The following is a 22843-nucleotide window of genomic DNA, read 5'->3' as shown; positions in this document are numbered from 1 at the left end:
TATGAACCCCCTGGTGTTCCTCTAGTTTCTCATGTTCCTTTTTCCTGATGTTCCCAACGCTTGGTACTGCAATGTCCACCACAACGGTTGGTTCTCCATCGTCATTCTGTCAGTCTGTATCTGGAAGTCCCACAGGATCTTAGCTTGATCATTCTCCACTACCTTTGGAGATGTTTCTCACCTTGATTTTGGGGTTTCCAGTCCGTACTCTGCACAGATGTTTCAGTACACTCCATGTATACTTTCCCTGCATCATCTTACACCCTGCAGTTCTGTGCTGGATTGTCTCAGGGGCGTCTTCTGGACCTTGAGTCGTGTCTGGTGTGGTAGATCTGGGCTTGTATCGCTCTGGTGCTCAGGGCCTGCTCCTGTGCAGTCAGGACGAGAGCCTCTGTGCTGTTCTTCAGTCCAGCTCAGAGGAATATATATATATATTTTACATCCAACGCCTTGGGGTCCCAACGGAGGAGCTGGAGGACGTGTCTGAGGTGAGGGACGTCTGGGAGTTCCTGCTTAGACTGATGCCCCCGTGACCCAGCCCCAGATAAATGGAAGAAAATGGACAGATGGATGGATGTTTTGTCCGTATAGTTACTCGTGAGGAATAGTAGTAGTAGTACTTTGACTTTAGTACCGTTTTTGGCTATACTCTTTGTCAATTAGAGCTAAAATATGAATTGCGGTCAAATCAAAATCAGAGGAAAGTAGCAATCATTTCCTGTACAAACAAAACTCTCTGTCTTATTCTGCAGAAAAACGTCTAACCGTGTACTTTCGATCTGTACAAACATGTTCTGAAATGTGATTCTTGTGTTAGTTTGTCAGTCCGTATGTGTTTAAAATGTGAACTTTGAACAATATCCTAGTATTAAAACACAAATCATTACTATTCCATGTTTTTTTCCCAAACCCTCGAGCCTCGGTGTCCGTCACTGATCCCATAACTTTCACACAAACCATTTGCAAATCTAATTCTCATTTTGCATCCGGCTCACACGCCTCCTTCAATTTGAATGAACCACATTTCTGCGTTCAATCATTTTGTCTCACTTCATCCAAGACTGATTTTTTTTTCAATTTTCAATTTTCTTATAGGTTTTGATCTTAAATTCATGAATTTAATCAAGGAAATTCAACACAAAATAGGCAGATTTTGTCCTACAAAGTCTCCTGTCTACTCCAAACCAGGACTAAACCAGGACTAAACCAGGACTAAACCAGGACTAAACCAGGACTAAACCAGGACTAAACCAGGACTAAAACAGAATGAAACCAGGACTAAACCAGGACTAAAACAGAATGAAACCAGGACTAAACCAGGACTAAAACAGAATGAAACCAGGACTAAACCAGGACTAAACCAAGACTAAACCAGGACTAAAACAAAATGAAACCAGGACTAAACCAGGACTAAAACAGAATGAAACCAGGACTAAACCAGGACTAAACCGGGACTAAACCAGGAAAAAACCAGGACTAAACCAGGACTAAAACAGAATGAAACCAGGACTAAACCAGGACTAAACCAGGACTAAACCAGGACTAAACCAGGAAAAAAACAGGACTAAACCAGGACTAAAACAGAATGAAACCAGGACTAAACCAGGACTAAACCAGGACTAAACCAGGATGAAACTAGGAGTAAACCGGGAGTAAACCAGGACTAAACATGGACTAAACCGGGACTAAACCAGGGCTAAACATTGACTAAATCAGGACTAAACTAGGACTAAACCAGGACTAAACTAGAACTAAACCAGGACTAAACTAGAACTAAACCAGGACTAAACCAGGACTAAAAATGGGGAATCAGCATTTCAGTTTTAAGCAGCTAAAACCTGGAACAGTCTTCCTGAAGATGTGAGACAGGGATCTATTTTGACATGTTTTGTAAAGCCCAAAACCACAGCAGCAGTCGCCTCTTAGGGCTGAACATGAGAATTGATTTAACCAACAGAAAGTTAGAAACTCAACAATGAAACAGAAACAGACGAGCAAATTAATCAATAGAAAACAAGCAAATGGAGTGTCCCAGAACATCTCCTGTCCTTAGACCCTCCTTCTCGGCAAGGAAAATAAAAAAATAAAAAAACAGTGGGGAAAAAGGTTCGCTCAGGCACTCTGGTTTTCCCTCATCGACCCAAAACACACCATCACCACCATCAAAATCGTCCAGCTGAAGTCGTCCTAACCAAGACCAGCAACGAGATCACAGAGATGTGCACTGCTCCTGAAGAGATCCCCCAGGGCCACTGAAGAACGGGTCAAACGCAGTGAGACAGTGTAGTTTAAAGGTCCTGTGTTACGCAAAACTGACTCATGTGACCTTTGACCTGGTGTGCACATATGTGGACAACACATTTTAGGCCATCTAAGCCACAATGCGACTTTTTAGAAGAAGAAGAACAGCAACAATGCAAAAATGTTGAGTTTAGAATCTTTTTAAGAGTTTTGAATGTTCAGAATATTATATTTTTTTTGTATAGACATATGTTTTCCTGCTCCTGTCTGCAGCTCTTCACACGAGACACATTGATCCAACAGGCACAATTGTTTCTCATTTTGTTTGTTCTGCATTATTCATATTATTAGTCTGTTACATCTCCAAAGCTCAAAACGCTCTGTTCCACCTTGTGATGTCATGAAGTGGTACTTTTCAAGTCAGCATCTACCTTTTACCTTTAGTTCAGTACAGATTTGACAATTCCAGGGCTGAAATGATCCAAATGATTCTAGTGAAACTGTGTGGAGTTTAAAAACACAGTGGAGCACTTTCTGTATCACCACATGATGACATCACAAGGTGGAACAGAGTGTTTTCTGTGTTTGGGAGAAGAACTCAGTCTAAACATGCAGGATTTGTGAGTTAAGTATTAAACAAAACACAACTCCAGGTCTGTTTGTGATGAGGAAACACAATTATAACGTAACATGGGCCCTTTAAACTTAACCTTAACCTTCAGATATGATTTAGTTTCTCTCAGTTTTGTGTCTATCCTTTGATTTTGTGGATCATTTAATGTTTAGTCCTTCCAGTTACACACTTTAGATGTTACGTTCTACTGGAATAATATCATTTTGAAGTAATCTCATTCTTACTTGAGTAATATTTTTAAATACTCCACCACTCCTGCAGTTTTCTCTCCATAAATTACTGCCAGATTTTGTACTAACCTCACCCGTGCTGGGGCTCTCGGGCTGGTCCTCGATGTGCAGTTTATCCAGATGATCCTCATGACTTAATTTGGCAGAACTTAAATCATCTCCCGTTCCTTCCCCATTTTCAAACCCAAACAACAGCGGCGCAAAGCAGCACGCGCTGGCCTTACACAACCCCGGCATGGCCCTCGCAAACACGGTGAACAAAAACAGCTCCGCCTTAGAGCCACTTTACAAAATCCATTTCCATTTCGGTTCAAATTTGTAAAAAAAAAAGCCTTTGAAAACTCGTCCTGTCTCCCTCAGCAGTCACCACACCTCAGTCCCAGTCCGGCAGCAGCTCCTCAAACAAGAAAACCCCACTTCCTGCTCGGGGCCGTCCAACGCAGGTAGCCACGCCCCCCTCTTACAGGTAGCCCCGCCCCCTCCAGGTGAGTAAAGTACACATTCTTAAAGCAGAACGCGGTCTGTTTAAAGGAGAGTAGCGCTCGGGGCTATATTTAGACTGGATACACTGGTTCGACCGGGAAAGACGACGCGGGGATCAGATAGCAGCCGGTCGATAACGCGGCGTAGATTAGCGATACATTAGCGATGCGGTACAACTTTGGCTTCTTGTTGCAGCTGTTTTGGAAGATTTTTGACTCTTATAACACTCATAAGTTGTTGTTAAGTTCATAAATACGGCTGAACGATTTGGAAAGCATTTTGATTGTAATTAGATTTGGGATGGATGTTTTAATAGGATTATGTTCAAATTTCAAATGTTTAAATCCGAACTGACAAACTAACACGAGAATCATATTTCAGAACATGTTTGTACAGATTTAAGCAACAGGATTAGCAGTTTTCATGCAGAATTTATGTCACTAGTGGCTTATTCTGCAAATATTTTCAGTGCTTTTACCCATGATATAGTTATTTTTGTGCTTACCGTGACGTACTTACTTCGTTCTACAATTTTATTTTCTTGTGATATGTGTAGGATTCGGCAGCGTCGCTTAGTCATTTCGGCACAAATGAAAAAAATAAATAAATCTGCTACTCGCTAGTGTGATGCGCAGCTGTCCACACTAGCATGCGTTTGTTGTGATGACATTTACGACGATTTGTCTCTTTTTTAAGCCGTTTTAGATGAATATTGTGATTTAAAATGTGCAAATTATAACATAAAGATCCACAGGTGTCATAGATTATCACTATAAAGCAAACGCAAGCACAATACATCTTGAAATGATTGCAAAAACGTGTTTATCTACGTATTTAGTTGTGTTATAGTTCAGTTAGCAGTTGTAATTAGTTGAAAAAGTTGTATGTGTTCGCTCTCTGCAGGTTAAGGCACTGGATTATATTAAAACTTTACTCAAGCTTTTAAAACATTACGTGCAGATTTCAAAGTCCACTCTGTAATAATTGTCCATGTGTGTTGCGCTGCATGTTTTTTTAAAGTGTCCTGTTCTCTCGTCTACATACTGCCCTGTGGCTCCCCCTGGTGGCACGTCTCTTTCCCTCTGTCTCTCTTTTGTCTCTTTGTCTATATATCTATCCATCTATCTATCTAATTGATTTAACAAGATATAACAAGGTACATGGCAATTTATTTTGAGTCTAAAAAACCCCAAATCATAAGAACAACAACAACAACAACAACAACAACAGGTGGTTAAAACTGACAAAGAGGCTTAAAAAGGGTCTATTTTACCTCTAAAACAATGTATTAACATGTTTTATAAGTGTCACTGTTGTTTTTGGCGCTCTCTGGAGTCTCCCCTCGCTTTGCTCTCTGTGTTAAGTCACTCCCCCTTCAGAGCGCTATCCCAACACAGTCAGCGTGCATCCCGCTAATGAAACTACTGCACATCGCATTAGATTTGTGAAGATATTGTACAGTTTTGCGTCATGTTTTGGTATATTTATGTGGAATTGTCGCGCAGGAGCATGGGTGATGTAAGCTTGTGGGAGGAGCCTTGTACAGCTAACCGCAAAGAGAGATTGCTAGATTACGCAAACATGCACGGGTGACATCTAAAACCTCTTCAGACATGGTTTTAACGAGAGAACAACATTATAACAGGGTAGAAATCTAAAAAAAAAAAATCGATTTTGCATAAAAACTCCTCTTTAAATCGTGTGTTTCAGGTAAAAAGCTTCATTAGCAAATAAAATGAGGGCGGAAATGAGAGAGCAAAATTATCAATGTGCTTTTTCCTCTGATAACAAGAGACTTTATCTAATCTGATCAAAATGTGGATTCTGTGAAGCTGCAAGGTTAATCACAATCAAATCAAAATTGAAATTTGAATAATAACAATTAGTAAAATCAGTCAGGCTGCAATTGAATATGAAGCTACTCTGCAAACAAAATGTGTTCTGTTATTCTGTTCTGAAATGTGCCTGTGTGTCAGATGCCCTTCCTTTGTCTCCATGGCGTCTCTACAAACATGTTCTGAAATGCATGGGATTCTTCAGTCTCTTTTATCAGTTCAGATTTCAGTTTTCTCTCCCTGGACGGGTTTAAAACTCAACTGAACCCAGGACCGTCCGGCTGTGAGGCGAGAGTCCTCACCACTACGCCACCATATGCACATTATGATGTTTATCGGGCCCAACGCGGCAGCTGTTTACTTAAGATTTTTATGTAAATTTTCCAGAACAAATTCCCCACTGCCCCAACACGTTTTGTCCTTTGACCTCTGCAGATACACGGACATGTTTTTCTAATCATCTCTGTCTCTGCTGCATGCAAAATGAGTGTCCCTGAGCAATGTCACAGAGGTTTCAGTAGAGGGACAGGTCCAGCAGAGGGCGCCACAGGTAAGAGGTGTGTGTGTGTGTGTGTGTGTGTGTGGAGGACAGGTTTAAAGGAACAGTATGAAACCAACGCTCTTACAGCTTTAAAAAATAACTACAATACAACTGAACCTGTGTCTCCAGAGCGTTAACCTGCAGATAGAGACACGTACAAGCGTTTATGGACAGGCCTCGTGTGAAAGAACCTCAAAACCTCCAGAATTCAGAGGCTGCACTAGCACTGAGGCATGATTAGCTGCAGGTAGTGACTATTCAGATCAGAGAGAGGCCTTTTAGGTTTAAACCAACTGGATTTTAGCTGGATTTACTTGAACCACTTTGTATCTGAGGACACAGAGATGATACAGTTTGTTTAAAGGCGGGGCTAAGAGCTAAAAAAAAAAGAAAAGAAAAGTGGTATTTGGACAAGGACAAAGATGACGAAGAGGATGTGGTCGGCAGTTGTTCAAACGCTGTCGGCTCTGAGCTATATTTACACACACGCTACGTACTATTACTGTACTATTCGCGTGTTACTGAGCACGTTTAAACTTTGTGCTGCTTTTTGTTTCATGTGGATAGGTCCAGTCATTACAGAGATGTTAACCATAAACCAGATCGACATATCTGCATCTGAGCAAATTTTACCATAAAATTGCGACTGTCATGTGACTTAGGGCTGAATAATTTGGGTAAAAATGAGGAATGCACCGACGCCGATACTGAAAATTTAGCTGGATCAGAAATTGGTTCAAAATATATCCTGGCTGAACTTATAAACTGATGTAACAAGATGATATGCTGGTCGTACTTGGCCTAGAGAATTTGTATTTGCACAAAGCTGTTCTGTGGTTAGATGAGAGTTGATAATAGCTACGTAGCACTTTTGCATTGGTTTAGTCTTATTTCATTTTAGTTTAGAGGGAAAAAAAGAAGCTGTTATCAGCCCCTGCACTGGTATCAGTTAATAGCAGCAGATACTTTTAAGCCCGGGTGTCCAAACTAGGGCCCAGGGGCCAAAGGCGGCCCTCAGATCAATTTTTATTGGCCCTCTATTGATCATAGGCAGTTATTTTATAGCAAAATTAATTCATTTTACCACTATAACGTCATTAACAAACATTGCACTATGATACAGACCAAAAGTGAACGTTTCAAGCCTCATTTAAGATATGTAAACTATGTAAAATGAAACGACCACCCATTTGTGGCTCTACACTTCGAATACGTTTCAAAATTTGGCCCTCGGTAAAAAATAGTTTGGCCACTTATGCTTTAAGTTGTTGAATCAGAATCGGTATCAAAACTGAAAATACTGAACCAATGCATCCCTTGAAAAAATATCGATTGTGATTAGATTCGTGATGTTTATGTTCTAATAACAGGATTCGGTTCAAATTTCACATTTTCAAACACGTCCAGAAGAATTTGAAAAACACACTGAAATCTGAGCTGACAAACTAACACAAGAATCACATTTCAGAACACGTTTGTCCAGGTGTAAACTACAGACTTAGCCGTTTTTTACGCAGAATCAGCCACTGCGATTTGCCAACTGTGATTCCGATGTGATTGTGATTCATGTTGAAGCCCTAATGTGAACTCAAGTCTATTAAATCCCAGCCCAGATCATCTGGTCCTTGTCTCTCTTAACACAAACCTACAAGAGCGCACTACCTTTTAACCAGCATCGCCTCGTGTGGGCAGCTCTGCACCATGGCAACCAGTCCTGCAGCATTTAATAATAGAACCGATAAAATGCACAGAAAATATCAATACTGTATGAGGGTTTAAAGGCGCACTGTGGAACGTTTCTGCGAGTGCTTACAGTATATGCTACCAGTTCGTCTCCACTGCTTTGGCTGAAATGTCCCACACTTTTAGCATTTTTAACAACACTGATTCAAATACAGGTGTTTTTATAGCTCGTCAATACCTTATCTTACAGTGAACGACTCGCCTTTGGACAGATCTGACTCATAACTCGGCCTGATGGTGTCACCTGCTCGATGTGGAAAATTCCACGCGTAGCCCCGTTTATTTTTAGGTGTAGATTATTTCAGCCAGAGACGTTATTTAAATATTTATCAGGCTCTGAAACTAACATTAGCATTAGCCCTGACGCACAACGGCGTATTTTTCTAAAAGTAGAAGCTTCCTCCGGTGAATTTTTCCTCGTATTTGTAAAGTTTAGTTTATTTTGTTTATTTTACAGCAGCATTAATCAAAGAAACATGCTTAGTACCAGACAACTCGGCGCTAATTTCCATCTGCAGTCCCAGAGACATCCAAAACACAGCATGTAAACTGTTAAACCTGTCAGCACAGACTGTAAATATAAATAGACATAGCTAACCTGCTAGCCGCCGCGTGCCAATTACGTTCCGGCTACATCGACTTGTATTAACCCGCTCTACGTGATCCTGGTGTTTTTATTTCGCTATTTTGTCCGTAAATCAACATACTGCACAGACATTAATAACAGACAAATCAGGCGGCGTTAGCAACAGGTTTGATTGACAGCGTTGCTAAGCGCTCACCCTCCGCTACGCTAAACCAGCAGTGCAGGAGAGAAGGGGCGTTACCAGCCTCGCTCCGGATTGGCTCTTTGGTTGCTATGATACTCGGGGTCGGATTTCCAAATACAAAACTCAGCTTCAAATTCGCCGCCGCTATAACTGCTAGCCTCGACGAGCTTCTTTTGACTGGAGACAAACGCTACGGGCGACGTCACACTCACTTAGTCCACTGTCCACTGCCTGATCTGTGAATATACATTGATTTTAGCGCAATTTGCCACAAACCTCAGCAAAAATAAGCCAGTTATTAAACATTTTTCTGCTCCACGAACAAGAAAGCAACAGCTGTAACCGTGCTAGTTGTTGTTAGCATTGCGACGGCCGCCACAGACCGCTTTGGTATTAGAGGAGGAGCGGAAATAGTAGTTTTCTCATCTGGATTGACACATACTGTATGCTCTAGGGTTATTATATTGCACAATCTATAATCTGGTGTTTTGGCTGTTACAGAGGATTGTCAGAATAATCCCTCCCATTGACTGAACTGGGTCTTGGTTTTAAATCTAATCCTAATCACATATGTTGTTTTTTTCCCCGTAATGTTTAGACTAGAGCTGAACGATTTGGGGAAAAATGTCTTATTGTTGATTTTGTAACAGTTCACGGTTTACGCTTTAACAATGGGACACTGTTGAAAGAGCGGGGGCAGTTTTGATGCAGAATAAGTAGTACTAAGTCGTAGTAATAACAGTAAGTAGTAATTTCTTTCATATTCCCATGTGGTTTTATGTCTGTGTAATCCCTCAGTCGTCCAGTAGGGTCATAGTGGTCCATGGGCGTATACCAATCTATGCGTCTTATACTTGTTCTGATCCATCTCAAGATCATTTTCTACACTTTTGCCAACTCTACATGGCAACCAGACTTAAGTTATGTCATCACCCTCCCCCCAAATCCCACGATCTCACCCGAACCATTGTCTGGATCTAAAAATTTTCCACATGGTGTCAGATGAAACGTGACACCGCCGCCCTGGTGTTGTACAAAGGTTATGCGATCACATTTCTGGGTCATGGATTCTGGGTACGCTTTCATGTTTTGTTTCTTTGTGGAAAAAATATAGTGTATTTTTCCATGAATTCTATTTTTAGTCCTGGAATGAGGTCTATGTGAGCGGAGTTTGCATGTTCTACCTCTTGGAAATTTTATCTCCAGAACCCAAAAACATGCTACAGTTGGGTTATTTCAGATGGAGAGCAGGGGCCTGTGTAACTCTATGAGAGATAGAGTTTTTGGAAGAAATAAATGTTGAATCTTGCCAATATTTGCTCGGGATCGGCTCCACAGACTCGTCATATTAATCTTATGCTTCCTAAATCCTTCAACTGACAACGATCACGTCTTTGGGTTTGAAAAATGGTGCCACTTTCTGAAGCTATAGTGAAAAAATAATTTCACTTTTGTACTGAGAGGGAAGATGCTGAAGTCTGTGACAGTTTTTGTTTCATGTGGATCGGTCATAGACTGTATACGGCGGTCCCTCGTTCATCGCGGGGGTTACGTTCTAAAAATAACCCGCAATAGGCGTTTTTACATTTATTCTCTATGTTTTTGTCTGTAAAACCCCTCACCACACACTTTATACACTTTTCTCACACAGGCGTTAACATTTTCTCACATTTCTCTCTCGTTTAAACGCTCTCAAAGTTCAAACCTTCGTAGGCGCCTTTGAACGTTTCATCGACATTGTGGGTTTTGTCGGGGAGAAAACACATTGCAAACGTACAGCACTTCAGAGTCACACTGCGATCCGACGTTTATGTTTGCTCCATCGACACTGGTTCTAACTCACTTTCTATTGCAAAACCGTCACCTGCTCCTTGGTAAACCAGCAGTGCGGGCGGGAAGGGGCGTTATCTTCAACAACCTCTCTCCGGATTGGCTCTTGGTTGCTATGATACTCGCGAACGCTATGAGTGACATCACACTCATTTCGTCCATTAACCATAAACCAGGTCAACACATCTGCAATCTGACAGTTACACAACAAATTCCACCACAGAGTTCTGACCTGCCTCCAGCTCAGGTTAAACTATAGCGATTCTAGACTGTTGAAAGTAACCACGGCGAAAAACAAAGGATGAGTTGACCCAGATGCCCTCCCGACACTCATCTTCCCTCATATGAGTCTGGACTGTAATAATCTTCTTTCTGGCTGCTCATTTCTGGACACAGAAATGATGAACAGATTGACCTGGGAGATTACGAACACAGACTGTCTATAATCTGGTTTGGACGCGGCTGAAGGACTCGACGAGCTGCAAAAACTCAAACAATTAGGGATATCACAGCAATACAACGTGTGATCATTTAAAAGGGCCCATTTTACGCCATTTTAATGTTTAATAATGTTGTTTCCTCATCAAAAACAGACCTGGAGTTGTGTTTTGTTTCATTCACACATGTTTAACACACAAACCCTGCATATTCCCGAACTGAAAACACTCTGTTCCACCTTGTGATGTCATCATGTGGTAATACAGGAAGTGCTCCAGTGTGTTTTTAAACTACACACACCGTCACCAGCATCATTTGGATGATTTGTTCAGAAGAAATTGGCCCTAGAATTGCGAATTTCTGCTGAACAAAAGGTAAAAAGTAGCTGTTAACTTGAAAACTACCACTTCATGACATCACAAAGTGGAACAGAGCATTTTGAGCTTTGGAGATGTAACAGAGTAATAATAAAAAGTTACTCAAACATGTGAATGAAACAAAACACAACTCCAGGTCTGTTTTTGATGAAGTAACAACATTATAACATGGCTTAAACCTCATAAAAGTCAATTTTGTGTAATGTAAAACCTTTAACCTTTTGCTACTACATGAGTAAATATACTGTACAGTGTAACAGTACTACTACTAGAGTAAAATGTTTTGTTACTCTTCCCACTGTGAGCAACTCTACACAAGCCAAAAACGTGCATTTATTCACTTAGAGGTGTTTTTATTGCTCAAAAATACCACGAAAACCTTTTTTTTTTTTTAAACTGAGAGTGGAGTCACCTTTCCACAGATCTGACGTGTGACTTGGCCTGTTTGTCTCCATAGGGATAACCAATAAATGAGTCAGAAAAGTTGCACAGTGCACCTTTAAGTGAACACACCTCCAGTTCAACAAAGATTACGTCACCGTTAACTGTCCATAAAACAGCAGTTAGCTTTAGCCCGACAGCCGCGCACTGCGTCATTAACCACACAACTGTCACGAGCCCTGACCTTTGACCCTGCTCGATGTAGAAACAAACAGAAACATGTTGAAATCCTGACGCACAAACGCTCTGACTTACAACCACGAGATTACCAGTTCTGCTCTTTCTATATATTACCGGTTCTTTGCCTCTATAGGGTGAGGGTTGCATGTCCTGAACTGTACACGAATAAAACATTTTCTAAACAATAAAAAGAAACAATGTGATCTAGAAGTCGTTGTTTTGTTGTTGACTTTTGTGTAAGGCGTTTCGGGCAGCTTCAGTTGTATTTAAACACGCTGTACGAGAAGTGTAACGCCGGCTTTTTAAATACGTCTAATGGGGATAATCTCTTTTGTAAACAACAAAAAAAGAAAGTCCTACAGTATCAAGTTAAACCAGATCCACTCTGTGCCATTTTTGGAGTGGCCTGGACCCATTTTGACCAAACTACAAACTAAAGGTTCAGACTTTTGCACTCTTTATTGTTAGACAAGATATTTTTTTAAATGGAAAGATTCTGCACCTCCCTTCCAAGCACAATGGATAAAAGACATAACTGCTTTAATATTTTTTTTATTTTAATTTTTTTTAAGACAGAGAGAGGGAGAGAATGAGGTTTTTTTTTAAGCTTACATTTTTTTAAATTGTACTATTATTTATTTATTTATTTATTTATTTATTTATTTATTTATTATTATTACTATTATTATATGTATGTCTTATTTCTGTTCTGTGCAGCTGGTCTGTAGTTTGTTGTTTTATGTGTGTGGTAATTTAGTTAATTTTATGTTAGTTGAAAAAAATCATATACATAATATATAAAAGTATTGTACACTTAATTGACACTCACTGCCTAATAAAAAGACCTTTAAAAAATAAAATAAATAAAAGTGTTTGTGTCAGTGTCATCACAGTATTACAATGATGAATTAAAAAAAAAAAGTATATATATTTTTTTCTTTTAATATTATCATGCAGTGTAGTTCTGTTCTAGTTCCAGACCATTATAAAACTATTTGTACAATTATGACACTTTAAAGGTCCTATATTACACAAAATTGACTCTTGTGAGCGTTAAACCATGTTATAATGTCATTACTTCATCAAAAACACACCTGGAGTTGTGTTTTGTTTCATTCACACATGTTTGCGTAACCCTTTTTTATTAGTCTGTTACATCTCCAAACCTCAAAATGCTCCGTTCCACCTTGTGATGTCATGAAGTGGTAGTTTTCACGTTAACCGCTACTACATTTTACTTCAGTAGATCTCAGTTAGCTCAGTACAGGTTGGCAATTCCAGGTCTGAAATCATCCAAACGACTCTAGTGAAGGTGTGCGGACAGTGGAGCGCTTCCTGTATCCCCGCATGACATCACAAGGTGGAACGGAGTGTTTTCTGTGCGCGAGAAACATGCAGGATTTGTGAGTTAAACACGCGGGAATGAAACGAAACACAACTCCAGGTTAGTTTGCGATGAGGAAACAACATTATGACATAGATCAGAAACCAGCGTAGTACGAGCCCTTTAAAGAAAAACTGTCACTCTGCCAGTTTCTGTTTATTTTCATCAACTCTTTATCAGATTTGGCTCGTCTGGTACTTTGCTTGTGTCTTCAAAACAACTCTTCCTCCGCTACAGGCCTCACCTTCTGCCCTCTCTCCTCTCATCTCTCACTTCTGTTTTATTTTTAAACCATGTCTTCCCTCCTCTCCTCCATTTCTCCCGTTGCCCTTAATGTTTATATAAGGCCGGGAGAGTTGAAATAACCTTTACTTTGGGCGGGCGCTCAGATAAACCAGGCCCATAAACGCACCGCCGCGAGCTCTATTTGTTTAACCAAACGTGAAGCTAAAATTAGATGAGGTTTCGCAGCGAGCTCTAAAAATGGACACGGGTTTTATTAGAACTGTTTTATGATAAGTCCGCACACCTAGGGCCGCTTTGGGTTCACGTGGTTTTCCCGGAGATTTTAAAGCCGCTGTACGTGATTTTTTTACTGTCAAAAAACCCCCCAAAAACTAGTTATTTCTCACTTACTTTACGCATTCAGAGCGTCCTAATTACTCCCGGTGATGAGTTTATAAGCGCTTTTGTCAACTCGCAGAGGCTAGATCGGAGTTTTGCCGTGACAGCTAGCATGCTAACGCGCACTTCCTGATTCTCAGAAAATAAACGCTTCACAGCTCGACTTATTTTGACGTCAAGAGCTGCTTATGCAATGTATCTGTACTGGGGAAAAACACATTTAGCTCAAATACGTGGGAAAAAAATCATGAGTAGGGCCATTAAAGGTAATATCTACATGTGAAAATGAATCCACAGACACTAATTTAAAGGGGATGTAGCGGGTTTTCCCTGCGTAGTCATTTGTAAACCTTAGAATAGCCGAGCGCTCTGTTTGTGGTCAGTGTCAGACGAGTGCCAGCTGGTCGTGATAACATTATGTAAATATGTTCTGTTTCGATGATGCTATTCTTACACCAGGGACAAGTATTGACCCTTTAAGGCTCTCACCGCTGCACTGGACTGGTGAAACGAACACTGCACAACTCGAGATATGTAAGTGTTCATCTCATTTGTTTATTCTTACAGTTTGGCTGGTGGTTTTCAGATTAGAACGTGATGATGTCATACGTCCAGATGTCCAGATGGGGGCGCAAGACGCAGTTTTTCCCATTGATTACACTGTAGTTTTCCACGGAATATCCAGAATGTTGAACTTAATCATTTCTATCAGTGATTAGACCCAAGAACTCACTGTATTACAACACAAATCGGCATTAAAATAACAGTAAAGTTGTCCTTCACTGTATCGCGGTTCGCAGTGTGACTCTTAAGTGCTGTAGGTTTGCAAGGTTTCTCCCCGACGATGAAATGCTCAAAGGTTTGAACTTTGAGAGAGTTTAAACAAGAGAGAAATGTGAGAAAATGTTAGTACCTGTGTGAGAAAAGTGTATAAAGTGTGTGGTGAAGGGTTTTACAGCCAAAAACATATAGAATAACTCTAAAAAGTAAAGCTACTTCGTGGATTTCTCTTGTTACGGGTTATTTTTAGAACGAAACGAGGGACCGCTGTACTAATTTCAGCTGCGTTAAACATTATTGACGTTGTGCGCAGCATTTTTCAGACATGGAAGTAAAATAAAATCCGGACGGTGAACCCAACATGGCGTCGTTCACCGTGCGACGTTAGAATCAGAGCGATAGCAGCTAAAGCGAGCTAGTGCGGGCTCAGAGCTAACTTTTTCGTCATCCCGAAGTCAGAATGAGGGATTAACCTGACTAGTTCGCCTGGAAGCTACCAAGCTACGGGTAAGATCTGTCGAGAGGCGAGCGTAATCATGGTAATAATGTGTGTTTTTTCATTGGATTTATAGCAATAAAAACACTTCTATATTTATGTTATTCGGCCACGCCCACTTTTGCTGTAAATGCTTCTAAACCGCACTTTCCTATGCAGAATCCCGTTCGTTTCAATGGAGAATTCGAGAAAAGTTTCACTGCTAACTTAAAAACGTACAAAATTCTATGATCACGTGACCAACAAGTCAAACCCCGCCCTGATTCTCTGAGGCTTTAAACGGTTCTGTCCCTGTAGAACTTCATTTACTGTCAGCCCCAACGTAAAATAATACAACTCCAATAATAATAATAATAATAATAATGACATCGCCCACGGCAACTTCCAGAATGAGGTGAAAAACCACTTCACAGAGACGAGAGTTTTCTGTAGGAGTGCATCCTGGGAAACCACTGACAACTTAAGCAGTGTAGTAACGTTAATGAGGTTATTTTTACGGCTCCTTCACAAAGACAATACTCGTTATTTTTACACCTTTCTCTCTTTGTCTCTAGCTCTCACTCACTCTCTCTTTCTGTCTCTTTGTCTTTCCGTCTTTCTCCCTCCCTCTCGCTCTCATTGTCTCTCTCTTTGTCTGTCTCTCCCACTCTCTCTGCCCTTCTGTCTCTCCCTCCCTCTCTCACTCTCTCTCATTCTTTCCATCTCTCTGTCTTTCTGTCTCTCTCTCCTTCTCTCTCTGTATTTCTCTCTCTCTTTCTCTTCATCTCTCTGTCTTTCTCCCTCTTTCCCTCTCTCTATATATTTCTGTCTCTCTCTCATTCTCTCCATCTCTCTGTCTTTCTGTCTCTCTTATTCTTTCTCTACTTCTGTCTTTCTGTCTCTCTCTCCCTCTCTCTCTGTATTTCTCTTTCTCTTCATCTCTCTCTGTCTTTCTGTCTCTCTCTCCCTCTCCATGTATTTCTGCCTCTCTCTCACTCTCTCCATCTCTCTGTGTCTTTCTGTCTCTCCCCCTCTCTGTATTTCTGTCTCTCTCTCATTCTCTCCATCTCTCTGTCTTTTTGTCTCTTTCTCTCCTTCTCTGTCTGTCTGTCTCTTTCTCTCCCTCCCTCTCTCCCCCTCTGTCTGTCTGCCTCTCTCTCTATCTCTCCCTCCCTCCCTCCCTCTCTCTCTCTCTCTCTCTCTCTCTCTCTCTCTCCCTCTCTCTCTCTCTCTCTCAGATCCCTCCTTTCTTCTATTGTTCAGTGAAATCTGATCATCTTTTGTCTACAGTTATTTCCATCTCAAATACACATTTCTATAGAATATTTTTATACCAGTGGAGCCCAAACCCAGAGGAGTGAGAGCAGTGAAACTTTACTACAGTACGAGTAACGTTACTTCAAAAACAATGAAGTAAAAGTACAAAGTAGACGTCTAAAAATACTCCGCTAAGAGTAAAAAAGTATTTGAGATCGTACTGCTCAAGTAATAGTAACTGTCTGGACGTAACATGGATGTGATTTATAATTTGAAGGAATGTAACAACACAAATCCCAGCGATACAGGTCAGATCTGTGGAGAGGCGAGCCCACTCACAGTTAAAATCCATGTTTTTCCAGGGATTATTTTTGAGCAATAAAGAGATGTAATTGAATGAATGTAAAAAAGACAAATATAATACTTAATTACATTGACATAAGCAGGTAGTGGACCCTGCAGAAAAGTGACACAGTGCATCTTTAATGTTATATGTGAAATTTCGAGAGATTTCCATTCGTTTTTTTTTTTTTACTTTGCCCTAATCCGATTTCAGACACAGAGCCAGAGGAGGGGTTGCCCGGTCCTGATGCGTTGCCAGTTGAGCAGAGTATGATTCAGCGTTTGGGTCTGACTGCGGAGGATGACTCAGGGATGAAGGGAGGCAGACGAAGAGATAGAGAGGAAGAACGAGAGAGAGGAGCTAAACGCCTGAATGTGGACAGGATTATAGACAGTCATTCCCCAGTTTGAAAAAGTCACTGATGCAGATTACGTGTAGTTTGTCGTGGTTTGACGCATCTGAGCATGTGCAGAACATCTGACACAAATCTGACTCAAACTGAGGAGTCACAGGAGTTTAAGTCTGTAAACCACACACTTTATACACTTTTCTCACACACGCTTTTCTCTCCCTCTCTCTCTATGTCTTTCTGTCTCTCTCTCCTTCACTCTCTCTCTGTCTCTCTATCTGTACCTCTCCCTCTCTTTCATTCTCTCTCTCCCTTTCTGTCTCTCTCTCCTTCACTCTCTCTGTTTCTCTATCTCTCTATCTGTACCTCTCCCCTCTCTTTCATTCTCTCTCTCCCTTTCTGTCTCTCCCACCCTTTCTCTCTTTCATTCTCTCTCTCCCTTTCTGTCTCTCCCACCCTCTCTCTCTGTCTTTCTCTTTCTCTCTCTGCCTTTCTATTTCCCTCTCTCTCTCTTTCTGTCTCTCTCTTTCTCTCGCTGTCTTTCTCTCTCCCTCCCTCTTTCTGTCAATCTCTCTATTTTTCTCTCTCTCGCCCCTCTCTCTCCTTCTTTCTCTCTTTATCTTTCTCTCTCTTTCTGTCTCTCTCCCTCTCTCTCTTTCATTCTCTCTCCCTCCCGCTCTCTCTGTCTCTCTCTTTGTCTTTCTCCCTCCCTCCCTCTTTCTGTCTCTCTCTGTCTTCCTCTCTCTTTCTGTCTCTCTCCCTCTTTCATTCTCTCTCTCCCTTTCTGTCTCTCTCTCTGTCTTTCTCTCCTTGCCTTTCTATCTCTCTCCCTCTCTCTCTCATACTCTTCATCTCTCGCTGTCTCTCTCCATCCCTCTCTCTTGCTCACTCCCTCTCTCTCTTTCTCTCTCTCTCCGTGTCTTTCTGTCTATCCCTCTCTCTCATATCCCTCCCTCTTTTCTCACACAGACATTAACATTTCCTCACATTTCTCTCTTGTTTAAAAACTCTCAAAGTTCAAACCTTCGCGCCAAAAAAAAAATCGGAGAAACAGCGAAATGTCGAGGGACGACTGTATCCATGTTTCTTTCCCGTGACACCAGTGGATCCTTCGTTCACGTTAATGTTCCGCAGTGTTTCCGCCGCAGTAAACGAGTAAACACGGTTCACACTCAGAGCCATTACACTCCACAGAGAATCAGGAGCCAAACGCTAAAAGCCCGGAAGCTTCCTCAGCACAAGTGTGAAAGGAAACGTCGCTAAGCACTTTACAGCTCTGCGTTTAAAGCTCTAATGTGTCACTTTTCTGATGAGGCTCTGACGTTATCGCTTTGCTTAGACCGTACCACCGTTTGCCACTATATCTTTTTGTCCTTCTCGTGTTCGCTTAAAGACCAGAGAGTTCGGAGTTACGCTGTGCGCTAGAAAAGCTAATGGCGACTACAATGCTACTGCGCACTTCCTGATTATCAGACAATAAAATGCATGAATATAATTAGATGGAGACAGCGCACAGCGAACTTATTTTGACCACAAACTCATCTGTACTGGAGTGAGACTAGGGATGGACAGGAGATATTTGGACTTTTTAGCGCATGAGGTAGCCTTAAAACACCAGCAGAGGGCGATATTGTGCGCTGACTGACCTACGCTACGCTTAAAGAAATACGCACATAGCCTTATTTGAACATTTTAGTGCTAAACAGCTCTCTTATAGGTTCTGGGGTGAATAAAAAGATGATGTGGGTGAGTTTGTAGTAAATTTTAATGATATAATGTGAGGAAAATCATCAGAATTTGATCAAAATCGGCACAAAAATATCGGGAATCTGTTTCTCTGGATTTTAAACAGTTGGTATCTACATCGGCCATGGAAAAAAAACACGTCGCTCGATCACATTTTGCTCAAATACATGGAAAAAAAAAAAAAAAAAAGAATAAAACTAGAGCAGATTCAGTTTTAGTCTGATCATTGAAATAATAAAAGTGAAGTATAATACACATATTGTATTTGAGTATATTATAATAATCAGTAGTGCAGAATTGGTCTTAGTGTTTAAATAGACTAAAGTCAATTTGAACTATAAAAGTTGCTTTAGGGGAGGGGTGTCCAAACTTTTTTTTACGGGTGGGGCCGCATACTGAAACATATTTGAAGCTGAGGGCCACAAACCAGTGTAAATACAGGGAATCAAACGATGCATTTAACACAGTTTTGACAGAGACATTTTACCGTTGATAAGACTTAGACAATTATTTTTAGGTCTGTGTCACAATACAATGTGATGTTATTCAGGTTATAGACGCAGAATCTGTTCAGTTTGTAGTAAAAAAGTTAAAAAAAAATCAATTGGGCCAGTTTAGGAGGAGGCGTGAGGACCGACAAAAATTGGTATGAGGGCCGCATTTGGCCCCTGGGCCGTAGTTTGGACAGCCCCTATAATACACAAAATTGACTCCTGTGAGCTTTAGGCCATGTTATAATAAAATCCTGTTACCTCCTCAAAAACAGACCTGGAGTTGTGTTTTGTTTCATTCACACATGTTTGAGTCACACTTTATTATTAGTTTGTTACATCTCCAAAGCTCAGAACGCTCCGGTCCACCTTGTGATGTCATGAAGTGGTAGTTTTCAAGTTACCAGCTCCTTTTTTTTATTTTTAGTTTAATAGAGATCGGCAATTCCAGAGCTGAAATGATCCAAACGATTCTAGTGAAGCTGTATGGAGTTTAAAAACACAGTGGAGCACTTCCTGTATTACCACTTGATGACATCACAAGGTGGGACGGAGTGTTTTCTGTTTGAGAGAAGAACTGAGGAAACAACATGATAAAAATACATAAACTCGCATTCACAAAACAATATATAAAATCATTTAGAATTGATAGAACTACTGTAAATTATTTCAAAATCTCGTGTCGTTCTCGTGGACCCTATCTCGCATCCCACGCCAACCCATCGGTATAGGACGACGGGGTCAAAACTCCCTTCGTGTACCCGTACGCTTAATCGCTGCGTATATTTTCAAACTTACTGGTGTTTTCCGCGTCTCACCTCTGTATCCGGGTCTGCGTCTGCCGTTACATCGCAGCGTCTAAAAATAGCTCGTTTATGACAGTTTCTCTTTCGAAAACTCTCAAACAGGAAGTGATTGCCTTTACCGCAAACACACACGAGACGCACAGCAGAGCAGCACGATCACACGGCTCACTGCAGACTAGTCCAAAACGGCACTAGAACGAAACCAGGGCTGAACGATTCGGAAAAAATATCAAGTTTTTGTGTTTTTTTGTGTTATTTTTTGTTGTTTTTTTAGCATTGTGATTCCGATTTGTGTTAAAATGTCGTTTCCTCGTCACAAACAGACCTGGAGTTGTGCGTTTTGTTTCGTTTACACATGTTTAACGCACAAACCCTGCAGATTTAGGCTGAGTTTTGATCTCAACAGCAGAAAATGCTCTGTTCCACCTTGTGATGTCATCGTGTGGTCATACAGGAAGTGCTCCTCCTTCGACCTTTAATAATATGAGTCGGTTCTTAAACTTGGATAAAATGATCGAAATATTTGTACAACCGGAACCGACAACTACATGCTCCATTTTGTGCGTCCATAAAGCAGATGAATGTAGAGCCGTCAGGATAAGATGGACACGAAGAGGAGACGGAGAGAGAGAAGAGGAAGTGAGGGATGGAAAAAGAGGAAGAAGAGTGAAAGAGAAGGGGAGGGCGCACCTGTCGCACCTGTGTAAATGTGTGAAACGTGGAGAGAGAGAGAGAGAGAGAGAAGAGGAGGAGAGGAAAGAACAGGAGAGAGGAGGGAGAGAGGAGGAGAGAGGTAGAGGAGGAGGAGAGGAGGAGAGACGAAAGAACAGGAGAGAGGAGGGAGAGAGGAGGAGAGAGGTAGAGGAGGAGAGAGGAGGAGAGAGGTAGAGGAGGAGAGAGAAGATGGAGAGAGGAGGAGAGAGGTAAAGGAGGAGAGAAGAGGAGAGAGGAAAGAACAGGAGAGAGGAGGGAGAGAGGAGGAGGGAGAGAGGAGGAGAGAGGTAGAGGAGGAGAGAGGTGGAGAGAGGTAGAGGAGGAGAGAGGAGGAGAGAGGAAAGAACAGGAGAGAAGATGGAGAGAGGAGGAGAGAGGTAGAGGAGGAGAGAAGAGGAGGGAGGAAAGAACAGGAGAGAGAAGGGTAGAGAGGAGGAGAGAGGAGGAGAGACGAAAGAACAGGAGAGAGGATGGAGAGAGGAGGAGAGAAGAGGAGAGAGGAAAGAACAGGAGAGAGAAGAGGGAGAGAGGAGGAGAGAGGTAGAGGAGGAGAGAAGAGGATAGAGGAAAGAACAGGAGGGAGAAGGGAGAGAGGAGGAGAGAGGTAGAGGAGGAGAGAGGAGGAGAGAGGACAGAACAGGAGAGAGGAGGGAGAGAGGAGGAGAGAGGAAAGAACAGGAGAGAGGAGGGAGAGAGGAGGAGAGAGGGAGAGGAGGAGAGAGGAGGAGACAGGTAGAGGAGGAGAGAGGAAGAGAAAGAGAGAGGTAGAGGAGGAGAGAAGAGGAGAGAGGAAAGAACAGTAGAGAGAAGGGTAGAGAAGAGGAGAGTTGCGAGAACAGCGGACAAGGTGCTATGAGGAGAGGAGAAAAGAAGAGAGAGGGGAAGAGAGGGGCGACAGGAGAGGATAGAGAAGAGAGGAATGAACAGGAGAGAATGGAGAGAGGAGGAGAGAGAAGATATGGAGAAGAGAGAGAGAGCAGGGGAGAAGGAGCGAGGTGAGGAGAGAAGAAGAGAGAAGATATGGAGAGGAGAGAGAGGGATAGAGAGGAGCAGGAGAAATGAGGAGGAGCGAGAGAGAGGGTAAAGGAGAGAGCAGGGGAGAAGGAGACAGGTGCAAGGAGGTGAGGAGAGAAGAAGAGAGAGGGCGAGAGAGGAGAGACAGGAGAGGAGAGGAAAGAGCAGGTGAGAGCAGGAGAGAGAACAGAAGAGAGAGCAGGGGAGAAGGGGCGAGGTGAGGCGAGAAGAAGAGAAGGAGAGGAAAAAAGAGGAGAGAGAAGAGAGGAGGAAAGAGAAAGGGTAGAGGAGAGAAGAAGAGAGAGGAGGAGAGATAAAAGAGAAAAGGCGAGAAGCGGGAGGAGAGGATAGAGGGATGAGGAGAGTGACGGGAGAGAAGAGGAGGGTGGGGCAGGAGAGCAGGAGAGAGGATAGGAAAGAAGGATAGAGCAGAGAAACGGAGGAGAGAGGAGAGATAAGTAATAATCAAATATTAAGCGGGATCATTCATGTGTAGTGCCCTGTGATCGGCCTGAGTGTTTTTAATGGAGACGTCTGCAGACACTCCTCTGTCAGGAAAAGCAAGAGGTTTGGAGTTACAAGTCAGATCTGTGGAGAGGCAACAAGAGTAACTCACAGTATTTTTTTTTTTCTTCTTGAGTTTGTTCAGCCCAATTCCTTTAGCCCTGTATCTATTTACCTGTCCAGCCTGACCCGAACACTTTGAGAAAACTTAACAAAGACGAGTGGGACCTGTCTCCAAAGAGTCCCGCCTCCCTGACTCCAAAGCATGTGATTGACAGGTGGATTAACCAATCAGAACCCATTTTCATACACACACACACACACTATACTACGTGGAGGCCTGGGACTTTGTGAGACGCGTAAAAGCCCAGTTTGATGGACTTCTGCTGCTGGTTCTGTGGGACGCCGGAGTCAGGGTCAAAGGTCAAGTGCCTTCTTTTACTCCCGGTGCTTTGGAAACAACCAATTAGGCCGTTTTCCGCTCTTAAATTAGCTCTTATAGGCTAATGAAGTTTAGCTTATAATTAAATCAACGTGTGAAAACAGCTACAGCGACGCACGCTTTGCTCGGGAGAAAACAAACATGGCGGCTTACGTTAAATAAAGTTAAAAT

The 22843-nt window shown here is 41.9% G+C and overlaps 1 protein-coding gene across 2 annotated transcripts in view; it reads right to left on the bottom strand.

The window, feature by feature from the left end:
- The window catches only part of si:dkey-172j4.3 (diacylglycerol kinase delta), an 84608-nt gene that overhangs the window by 48934 nt on the left and 12831 nt on the right, over nucleotides 1–22843 (bottom strand). Inside the window, exon 1 of one of the 2 annotated variants that reach the window (XM_055229096.1) lies at nucleotides 3175–3457. The exons of the other annotated variant lie outside the window; for it this stretch is intronic. Within the exon in view, the coding sequence (XP_055085071.1) occupies nucleotides 3175–3342 (168 nt within the window). The 5' untranslated portion in view covers nucleotides 3343–3457. Of the gene's footprint in view, nucleotides 1–3174; nucleotides 3458–22843 lie in introns of those variants that run through there. 2 annotated transcript variants of the gene reach the window in all.

Source organism: Periophthalmus magnuspinnatus, chromosome 18 (assembly GCF_009829125.3).
Source record: "Periophthalmus magnuspinnatus isolate fPerMag1 chromosome 18, fPerMag1.2.pri, whole genome shotgun sequence".
NCBI classification, from domain to species: domain Eukaryota; kingdom Metazoa; phylum Chordata; class Actinopteri; order Gobiiformes; family Gobiidae; genus Periophthalmus; species Periophthalmus magnuspinnatus.
This window is presented reverse-complemented; position numbering and strand designations above follow the sequence as displayed.